The sequence below is a fragment of the Pseudozyma flocculosa genome, assembly GCF_000417875.1.
Source record: "Pseudozyma flocculosa PF-1 unplaced genomic scaffold scaffold00018, whole genome shotgun sequence".
Taxonomy (NCBI): domain Eukaryota; kingdom Fungi; phylum Basidiomycota; class Ustilaginomycetes; order Ustilaginales; family Ustilaginaceae; genus Pseudozyma; species Pseudozyma flocculosa.
In genome coordinates this window covers 211,393-221,346 of record NW_006920886.1, presented here as the reverse complement: position 1 = coordinate 221,346, position 9,954 = coordinate 211,393, and the positions used below count along the sequence as shown (strand labels likewise).

At 65.6% G+C, this 9,954-nt stretch overlaps 4 protein-coding genes across 4 annotated transcripts in view; 3 read left to right on the top strand and 1 right to left on the bottom strand.

Moving 5' to 3' along the window:
• The window catches only part of PFL1_05156 (uncharacterized protein), a gene marked incomplete at both ends in the record, with an annotated part of 3,546 nt that extends 1,657 nt beyond the window's left edge, over positions 1–1,889 (top strand). Inside the window, one exon of the mRNA XM_007882686.1 lies at positions 48–1,889. Coding sequence (XP_007880877.1) covers positions 48–1,889 — 1,842 coding nt within the window. The remainder of the gene's footprint in view (positions 1–47) is intronic.
• Positions 1,890–4,130: 2,241 nt separating this feature from the next.
• On the top strand, positions 4,131–6,060 carry PFL1_05155 (uncharacterized protein; the record flags this gene model as incomplete). The annotated part of the gene is made up of 7 exons (XM_007882685.1): positions 4,131–4,367; positions 4,531–4,562; positions 4,677–4,772; positions 4,868–5,363; positions 5,470–5,567; positions 5,688–5,864; positions 5,997–6,060. 7 exons carry the CDS (start codon positions 4,131–4,133, stop codon positions 6,058–6,060), a joined length of 1,200 nt encoding a protein of 399 aa, XP_007880876.1.
• A 660-nt stretch (positions 6,061–6,720) lies between these two features.
• PFL1_05154 (uncharacterized protein) lies at positions 6,721–7,812 on the top strand (the record flags this gene model as incomplete). The annotated part of the gene is made up of 2 exons (XM_007882684.1): positions 6,721–7,043; positions 7,203–7,812. The coding sequence occupies 2 exons, from the start codon at positions 6,721–6,723 to the stop codon at positions 7,810–7,812; spliced, it is 933 nt and encodes a 310-aa protein (XP_007880875.1).
• Positions 7,813–8,062: 250 nt separating this feature from the next.
• On the bottom strand, positions 8,063–9,285 carry PFL1_05153 (uncharacterized protein; the record flags this gene model as incomplete). The annotated part of the gene is made up of 3 exons (XM_007882683.1): positions 8,063–8,430; positions 8,935–9,094; positions 9,181–9,285. The coding sequence occupies 3 exons, from the start codon at positions 9,283–9,285 to the stop codon at positions 8,063–8,065; spliced, it is 633 nt and encodes a 210-aa protein (XP_007880874.1).
• Positions 9,286–9,954: the final 669 nt, after the last annotated feature.

Below are 9,954 nucleotides of genomic sequence, written 5' to 3'. Positions count from 1 at the left end.
AGTCGCGGCCGGCCGGTGGACGCTCGACGCCGATGCCGGGGGCCAAGCCGAAAAAGACGGGCTTGTCGGGTAAGCTGCGCAAGGCGCTGTCCTTTTCCAACATGGCCGAGATGCAGCAGGCGGCCGAGTCGCAGCGTACGGGTCCGGGCCGGGCGCCCTTCGGTCCGGTCGCCGGCGGCCACCCGAACTCGTCGGGCGATACCAACGGCTCCACCGGCTCGACGCGCTCCACGTCGCCGCCGCGTACGCCCGACAACGGCGCCAACCCAGCGTCGTCGGCCGCCTCGATCAGCTCGCGGCGGAGCGCCCGCCCGCCGCTCTCGAGCGCCAATGACGGCAAGCGCAGCATCTTCAACCGCAAATTCAACTCGTCGACCGACAACATCTCGATCTCGTCAACGGTGTCGAGCGCATCGGTGATGCTGCGCAAGGTGGGCAACCTGGGCAAGCTGGCGCGCCGCCACAGCCTCATGGGCCTCACCAACATGTTCAACAAGGACAAGGAGCGCGAGGGCCGCGAGGGCTTCCACAACGACAGCTTCGGCACGCTGCCGCCGGCCGCCGCGGCCGACGACTCGGCCATCGGATCGGCGACGGGCGCCAAGGCCAAGAAGGGCAAGAGCAAGAAGGCGAGCCCGGCGACGGCCTCGATCACGCACGCCACCGTCGAGCTCGAGAGCTCGCGTGGGTCCGAGAACGGCATGACGCCAGCGGCGTCGTACGTGCGGCAGCACCAGCTGCAGATGCAGCAGCAGGCCGAGCTCGAGGCAAGAGTGGCGCGCGAGCGGGCCGAGGCCGAGGCACGGGCCAACCGAACCGCCGAGGCCAGCGCCGCCTCCAACACGCGCCAGAAGATGATCGAGGAGGAGAAGCAGAAGATGAAGAGCAAGCGCGGCTGGCGCAAAAAGTTTGGCGGCAGCAGCGGCTCCATCAGCTCGAACGCACCCACCGGCCTCGAGACGACCTACGCCGACGCCGAGACCAACGACGACCACGAGGCGGCTCACTACGGCGGCAGTGGCGCCGCCGGCTACGCACCTCCGGAGGCGCCGGCGCCCGGCGTTTCGGCGCTGCCTCCCCAGCTCAGCATGCCCTACGACGAGGGGGGCTTTGACGCGTCGTTCGACGACGATGAGCTGCAGCCCCCGCACATGCCGGCGGCGGGCGGCGGCGAGGATTCGGCCGATGAGTTCGAGACCGACAGCCTTCGACACTGGGGCGAGGGCATTGAGCGGTCGCGTGCCAGCGCGGCCAACTTCAAGAACCCCAAGGGCATCCTCAAGAAGACGACGTCGTTTGACCAGCTGCCAGGGTTTGAGCGTCCGTTTGCCGGGCGGGTCCGCGCCAACTCGTACGATGCGCCGCAGCCGGCGTCCAACGGCCTGGCCCTGACCAGCAGCACGCCGTCGATGACGCAGATCTCGACCGACGGCGGCGAGCGGCTCGACGGCGTGGCGCGCATCGACTCGCCCCACTCTTCGCGCCCCGGGTCGAGGTCCGGCGACGACCCGTCGGCGAGCGCGCGCAACACGCCCCGGTCCGCCTCGCCGCACGGCGGACCGCCGCCCGCCGCCGTCCTGGGCCACCACTCGAACTCGTCGATGCCCACGCTCTCGCTCATGATGGACGGCGGCGAAGCTGCGCAGGCGCTGACGCCGCGCTCCGTCACGGGCCCTCCGCAGGCCAAGAAGAAGCTCGTGTTCGCCGACGAGCACATCTACCACTCGACCTGGCCGGCGCACGTCTACGACCGCCGCGGCGAGCTGGCCACGTGCAACCGGCTCACGCCCGTCCTGGCGCAGCGCATCAAGGAGGAGCTCAACTCGTACAAGATGGAGGAGATGGCCGTCGCCGCCTCGAGCCGCATCTACACCCACTTCTTCGTCTAGCCAGGTCGCCGGCCTGCACGCCTCCGGTCCGCTATGCCTCTGCTTTGTCCCTCCGGCTCCGCCATTCTGAGATCCCCCACTCGCTCACCACATCGATAGTTCTCCTGCATCTCCACCCATGGACTCGAACATCCTCCTCCTCCTCCTCTGCTGTCCTATCGGCCCTGGTCGACGCTAGACGTTCCCCACAGCCTGGTCCTGACCCATTCCAAAAGCCCTTCCGCCAACCATTGTCGCTCCTGACCGCTGCTCCCGCCATCATCCGACATGTTTTCCGCCTTCCTCGCGCCCCGCCCCCGCCCACGATCCTTGCATATCGCTCCCGTCGAAACCACTCTACAGTTCTTTCCCGTCTCTCGTCGACTTGCGAACCAGTGTCCGACGCCTTTCCCGCACCACAGCAACCTGATCCGGCCGTCTGTGCACGTCGGTCAGATAGAAGAGGGGATCTGATCTCTGTGCCTCTCGAGCCTCGCGGGCGGGCGGCCGTCCCAGCTTCGGTTCCGAAGCGGAGCCCGCGAAAAGAGGCGGGGGCAGGTGTGGAGGCGAGGCGAGGTGGCTTTGAGCGATCGGGAATGACGTCGCGCCGCCGGAGAATGGGGCGGTTGGGCGGAGATGCTCCCCTCTCGCCCCGTTCGGTTGGCTTTTCAGCATTAGGCTGGCGAGACGACGAGGCCAGGGTGCTGCTGCCGTCGTAGCGGCTGCTGGCATCCCATCGACCCCTTTGTCTTGACAAACGCCGGCGGCCTAAGGGCTGGCATGGTTGGGTCGATTGGCCAGGGCAGCAGCGGTCCAACGGGGCACTCAAAAAACAGGAGTCGGAGGCCCATGGCGGTGCCGCGGAGGGGCGTGACGAGCGGTCTGAGGCGCAGCTAGTTCATAGCAGAGGGAGCTGCGCTGCGTCGGCGGTGACGCGGATTTCACAAGCAGCAGCAGCGGCCCCTGCCTGACGGACGCCTGCCTGCTGGCCAACCCTCGCACGCGCCGCCGTCGCCGCAACGAGAGGGCGGTGGCAGCCTTGCTTGCCTTGGCCTGGCCTAGCCTGCTGGCCAACAAAAAATAAAAATAAAAAATAAAAAAAATAAAAAATAAAAACTAAAAAATGGGGGCCCAGCCAGATCCAGCAAGGGGCCACAGAGGCCTGCCTGCTCTCGAGCCACCTCTCCCTCCCTCTGTGGCAGCGCCTGCTGCAACGGCAGCAGCAAGCAGCAGGCCAGCCGCTCGCCCGCGGTCACGGACCCCGTCAGCCAGCAGCGGGATCCCTCAGCCGGGTCCCACCCAGAGATCAAGAGCGCGGCCCCTACGCAGCCTACTCTGCCTCTGCCTCTGCCTCTGCCTCTGCCTCTGCCTCGTCTCAGCCCGCCCGCCTGCCCGCCTGCCCGCCTGCCCGCCTGCCCGCCCGACCGACCGACCGACCGACGTAACGTGCCCGCAAGACGTCGCCTCGCCTTTCGCTTGGCCTGCCTCTCCGCCCGGGCCTGGCCTCACCACTCACTCGACTCGACTCGACTGCCCATCCGCCCTGACTGCACCCTCTCCCTCCCAACTCGTGGAGCCGCTCGATACATGTCCTGCCCTTGATCCCCGCCACCATACCCCGTCCCCATCCGAACCGCGACCCCAGGCGCACGAGCTACCTACGGCGCTCGCCATCACCGTCCCCACCACCACCAGCTGCGACCGCACCTCACCGCACCGCATCGAAACGCGCTGCACGCCTCCGCCACGCCGCCACGCTCGACCCGCTCTCCCTCCGACGCCGCCCATCCTTTGGCTCACAGAGAGGCGTCCATATCGACTGCGCGCTCCCCTCACCTCGCGACATAGACTGCCCGTGCCGTCTCCACCCATCACCTCTGGCTGATCCTTTGACGTCGACGCGAACCTCGCTCGTGTACTCCATCTCTGCCCACGAGGTAAGCATCACGGCATCCCACCCATCGCCCGGCGCTGAAAGGGCAGCAGCTCCTTCCGGAACCGTCGGCATCCGTCCCCTCGCTTTGCCTGTCCCTGGCGCGCAGACCAGCTTGCCTCTGTCGAAGCTGTTGGCTGGCTGCCACCGAGGAAATGAAAGCTGGAGGCTCCGACGGCCGCCACTGGGTCGAAGCCATGCGCGTAGATGCTTCATCTCGCTGACCCAGCCTCCTCTCGTCATCCGCTGCGGATCCGGTCTCCCGTCTTTTACCGAACCCCCGCCCCTCACCATCTCTGCGTCCGACGACGCACAGCAAAGCACCGACCATGGGCCTCTTGGACCACGTCAACTCGGCCGTCTCTGGCGCAAAGAGCCATGTCAAGCCGAGCAAGGAGGACCGCCCTCCGGAGGGTGCGGCCGCCGACGACACCGAAGAGCTCGATGAGGAGTCTGGAAACATCCTCATGAGCCTCATCGGGCAGCTGCGGATAGGCATGGACCTCTCCAAGGTCACCCTGCCCACCTTTGTCCTCGAGCCTAGGAGCATGCTCGAGCGGATCACGGTGAGTAGGGCCGCGTGCGATGGCGGGCCTGCGCCCGGGCGGAGTCGCATCCGCGCAAAGGGAGAGGAGGAGCGGCGGAGGAAGGTCTAGAGGGTCAGGGAGCGCTTGCATGCTGACAAAGTCGCCCTTGATCCATGCCTCCCGCCGTCCGTGGTGCACGCAGGACTTTATGAGCCACCCCGACCTGATCTTTGGGTGAGAGGCGCCGTGACGCGCCGCCCCGTGTCCGTCGTTCCGAGCCTGGCACACTGACGTCTTTCCTCTCCTTGGCTGCCCCGCCTCGTCATCACTGGTGCATCTCTCGCGCAGCGCCGGCCAGAACGACGACGTAGAGAGGCGGTTCCTACAGGTGACGCAGTACTACCTTTCCGGCTGGCACATTAAGCCAAAGGGCGTCAAGAAGCCGTGAGTGCGCCGCCGGCACTGTTTCGCTGCGCCTTGCCGCTTTGCGACTGACATCCTGCATCGGCCCACCCACCCCCTCCGCGACCGGCCGCCAGGTACAACCCGGTGCTCGGCGAGTTCTTCCGCTGCTCGTACAACTACCCGAACGGCACCAAGGGCCACTTTATCGCCGAGCAGGTGTCTCACCACCCGCCCATCAGCGCCTACTACTACATCTCTCCCGAGAACAATCTGCTCATCTACGGCGAGCTCAAGCCGAAGTCGAAATTCCTTGGCAACTCGGCGGCGACCCTCATCGGCGGCGAGAACCGTGTCGTGCTGCTTGACCGGCTAGAGGACGGCGAGTACCAGATTGGGATGTGCAACCAGTACGCGCGCGGCATCCTGTTTGGCAAGATGGTCCTCGAGCTCGGAGACACGAGCCGCGTCCACAACGTGGCCAACGACATTGCGTGCGACGTCGAGTTCAAGACCAAGGGCTACTTTACGGGGACCTACAACGCCATCGCGGGCAAGGTCACGCACAAGGGCAAGACGATTGGCGAGATCACAGGCAAGTGGAACGAGGCCATGGAGTTCAAGAACAGTCAGGTGGGTCCCGCTTGCCGGTTCGACGTGGAAGGCGTCGATGTCGACCTGAGCTCCGCTGACCGCAGGCGTCACCTCTTCGGCCATTACCGACCCCCTAACCCCACAGACTGGTCAGACCGAGGAGCTCTTCGATGCAAAGAAGGCCAACATTGTGCAGAAGGAGGTGATCCCCGAGTCGGAGCAGGAAGAGTTTGAGTCCAGACGGTGAGTAGGGCCGACGGCCAAGGAGCGGGCGGCCTTGCCCCATGCGTTGGCGTCGAGCTGCCGAAAGCACGTCGACTGAACTAGGTGCGTCTGCATCTGCCCCTGGATCATCCACCGCAGGCTCTGGTCAAAGGTCACCGAGGGCATCAAGGAAAAGAACCTCGACAAGGCGACCGAGAGCAAGACGGCCATCGAGGAGCACCAGCGCCAGCTCGTCCGCGAGCGCGAGGAAAAGGGCGAGACGTGGACGCCCCGCTTCTTTGTCCAGAAGGGCGAGAAGTTCTTCCCCAACATGGAGTGAGTGTCCGCCGCCGGCAGGGCCCGCCCGTTCCGATTTACCGACCGACCGACGAAGCGACCGGAGGATCTTGGACGGTGAAGCTGACTGCCTGCCTCACTCTGTTCGCGTGTCCCGCGCTGCTGCCACAGCGCCGTGGCTGAAGAGTACCGGCCTCAAGCGGCGGTCGACTACTTTGCCAAGCACCAGGGCTAGACGCTTGCACCACCGTTCTGCGGGCGAGTCGGGCAGCTGGAGCGGTCGAGCCAGCAGAGCCTCGTCATCCGCGCTCGGCGCTGCACGCCTCCGCCGACCTTGCACCTAGCCCCTCTCCCTGCCTCGCTCTCTCTCCCTCTCGCCCGCCTCTCTTTCCCGTAACCCCGTATTTCGCCCCCGCCTCGCCCCTCTTGGGCTTGACAACGTGATCTATATCTAGCTACCGGCGTCGTGATCTCGAAACGATATTGAAAATGGACAGGGGACGTGCCGGCCTGCCCGGCCTAGGCCGGGCTAGGCATACCAGCCTGGCTCAGCGGCGCGACGCGCCCTAGTCCTCTTTACGCGTGGGCGCGGCGGACTCGGCACGCGCCTCGGCGTAGAGTTGAAATCCTTGGCCGCCCGCGTCTCCGCAGGCTGCGGTCAGACCCCGCCTTTCCCCTCCCACCACCTCCAACCCCTGATCCTGGCGTCGACGACTCTCGCTGGCATCACGTCGCACCCGCTGCACCTGCACCTGCACCCAAACCCGCACCCGCACCCGCAACCGCACCCGCTCCACGCTACGCCACGACACTACACGGCAGCCACACTCCGTCGCAAGAACGACGTCCCAACCCACCATCCACGACCATCCTCACCCCGTCGCACTGTGGGAAGATGGACGACTCGTCGCCCTCGTACAAGCGGCATTTCGGCGCGCGCCCCTCTTCCTTTTCCTCGGGCCTCGCTTCACCCTCCTCCTCCTCTGCAACGACGACGAGGGAGAGGGGCGACGTGTCCGAGGAGACGCGGCTGAAGCTCCAGAACATCGGCTGGCGGGTCCGCGCCCAGGTCGGAAACGGGTACCGACATACCCGTAGTGCCGCCGCTGTCGTCCTCGGTCCTCCTGCTTGTTCCTCGACCGAGCTGCACGAGGATGGCAAGAGGGGTCCTATGCGTCCCATCTCGAGCTGGAGGGTCAATGTCAAGCGCGAACGAGAGTGAGTGTCCCGCCCCCCGCCGCAGCGCGTGGCGCCGCATCGCGTCGCATCGCAGAAGCTGAGACGACGAGCGCAACGTTGATTCGACAATGCCATCCCATCCCTTCCCCCCTTCGCCGCACCGCATCGTACCGCCAACGCTTTCTCTCGCCACCACAGCGACGCTCGAACCGATAGCTTCGCATCCGAGGCGAGCACATCCACCGCCCTCTCCTCCTCCTCGTCGTCGACGGCGTCTGGCTCGTGTCGGACCTTTTCAGACGTCTCGTACACCTCCAACTCGTTTTCGCGCAGCGACTCGTCCACTCCTGCGGATCAGGGTGGCAGCGGTGCGGATATGGATGTCGACGACGACGAGCATGGCACCGCTTCCTTTCCCCCACCTCCGCCTCCTTCGCAGCAGCACCAGACGACATTGAGGGACCGACCGATCCGCTCACTGCCACCGCGCACCATGACACGGCAGACCAAGTCGCTCCCCGCTTCGGCCCACCTCGCATCCTACCTCTCCTCGGCCCCCGTTCCAGCACCGCCATCGTCGCTCAGCGCCCTCACTCCCCTCTCGCCCTTTGACGACGACGACGACGACGACGATCCAGCACCGGCACGGCTACACCAACCCCAACCCACCTCGCCCGCCCGCGCCCTCCCGCCCTCGTGGGCGCGCTGCGGAAGCCTCGAACAGGGAAAGGACGGCACCGAAATGTGCGGCAGCGAAGAGTGGAAGCACGTCGACTTTTCCTCGTGGGCCAGCCGCGAAGAGTTCTAGCACACACGACAGACGGCGGTTAGCCGTCCCGCTTTCGGATGCCCCACCGTGGCGACTCTGCCTCTTTATACCCCTCCTTACCCGCTGCCACGACTTTGGACACTCTGACAATCGCATGATCGATCGATACGATGGCTGGCGGGCCTCTCTCCCCGCCTCGGTCGTTGTTTGTTCGTGCGCATGCCGCCACTGCTGCGCGGGTATTGCCGGCACTACAGCCTTGCCCTGTTTCTCGATCTCCGCGACGAGGCTACCCAACAAAGCGGAACGTGTCGGCCTGGACAAAGTACTTGTCGGCGATGGTGACGCCGGTGCCATCCTTGCCCGACGTCGAGCTGGCGCTGACTCCGCCGTCTATCGTCTGGCCTGCCGCGGCGCCTTGGGCGGCCAGCACCGCCTGCGAGGGGACGAGGAGGAAGCTCTGCGAAAAGCAGCGCGGGTGCGACGAGATGGGCGCGTCCGGATCAAAGCCGCCCTTTTTCGCAGAGGCCGAGGATCCGCCGGCCGCCGACGACGACTTGGGCGCGTTCGATGGCGGTTGCGCCGATCGCGACTCTGGCGTGTGGTGCGAGACCAGGCCGCTGACGGTGAGCAGCAGCGAAGGTGGCGTCGCCGTGGCTGGAAGGGGGCGGGAACGGGCATGATGCGATGCGTCAGCCACAGCGTTCGGATCGTGCCCGGCGGAGACTCTGGAGCGATGGCGAGAGGGTGTGCGCTCTATATACTACTCATTCCCCCTCGGCTCGCCGCACCGCTGCGCTCGCGAGCAAGCACAGCCGGGAGACGGGGCGAAGGAAAGACATCTGTGCTTTCGAGTGCCTCGAGTCCTTTGAAGAGCGGCGGCCCCAGAAGGGGCCTCTGTCGATGTTGCCACTGTCTTGCACCGATCCCACCTCCAGGAGGAATAGGGAACGGCGCAGACCAAAGGATCAACGCGACGGTCCGCCAAGGGCGTACAATGTCGGGCTGGATCTCGAGGCTTCGAGCAGTGGAGCATGGATGCAGGGTCGGTGCGACTCGAGCTTCCAGCAACGGAGCCTCGAGATCGAGATGGCGTGGAGGGGTGGGGAAGGGGGAGGAGGACAGGGACGGATCGGGCCAGCGAGGAGCGACTTCACTCACATCCCTGGATGCTTCCCGAGAGGGCGTGGCAGTCAAAGGTCTGCACTTCGTGCTTTGACCCGGGCATCGAGTTGAGCATGGCGAGCAGCTCTGCTTGTCCGCTGACGGGAGTGCCATTCCAGACGATCGAGGAGTTGGGGAGGTAGAGAGTTGGGACGAGCTGCGAGCGGAGCGGGAGTGCCAACGAGTAGCTTTGAATCAGCACATGGCAGCGAAGAGGAGTGTCGAACAGGGAACGAGGCTCACCTGGGTGCGTTGCGGTGAGTCGGAGGCGGCGTAGTAGGCCGAGACAAAGGCCTCTGCTGCCTTTGTGGCATGCTCAGATATTCTGCTGTCCGTTCGGTTGGCCATGGTGAGGGATGTGAGGATGAGACGAAGAGCCGCGAGTGGACGGCGGATGTGGAGTGATAGTACTTGGATGATGGTGGCAAGCAGACAAGGTGTGCCTGGCTATGCCATCCGAAGACAGGCTTGCAGGTGGAGCTTCGAGCAGGCAGAGGCCTTTGCTGCGCCTCGACTCCCGAATCCCGAGGGGGTCAATAATTCGGGCCAAGGGGGCGGACCGGCCAGCCACAGCGTGGCCGGGCAAGCGCCGGGCAAAGGCAGGGGCGGGCAGGCCAGGCGAGGCCAAGCCAGGCGAGGCCAGTTCAGGGCGCTCTCATCACGCCATGGCCAAGGTTGCCTGCAGAGCCCACGCACGGCCAGACCAGATCAGGCGGGCCCAGCCGGCCGTGACTCGGGCAGTGGCCGGCATGGCGCTGCGGCCTTCTTGTCCAGCGAACCCCGCCCGCCACCTGACAGACCGACCACCAACACCGCCATCACCACCGCATACTCTCCCTCCCTCTCTCGGGCATCATCACTCTGCCCACCCATCGCACTCCCCTCTTTGTTTGCAAGAGCGGGCTCTGCCACACACATACACGCACGCACACGCTTAGCACACCGGGGCGGGCCGAATTTGCTACCATCGCTCCCCACTAGCCTTGTCACCGACCACGTCTGCCGCCTCTCGAGTCA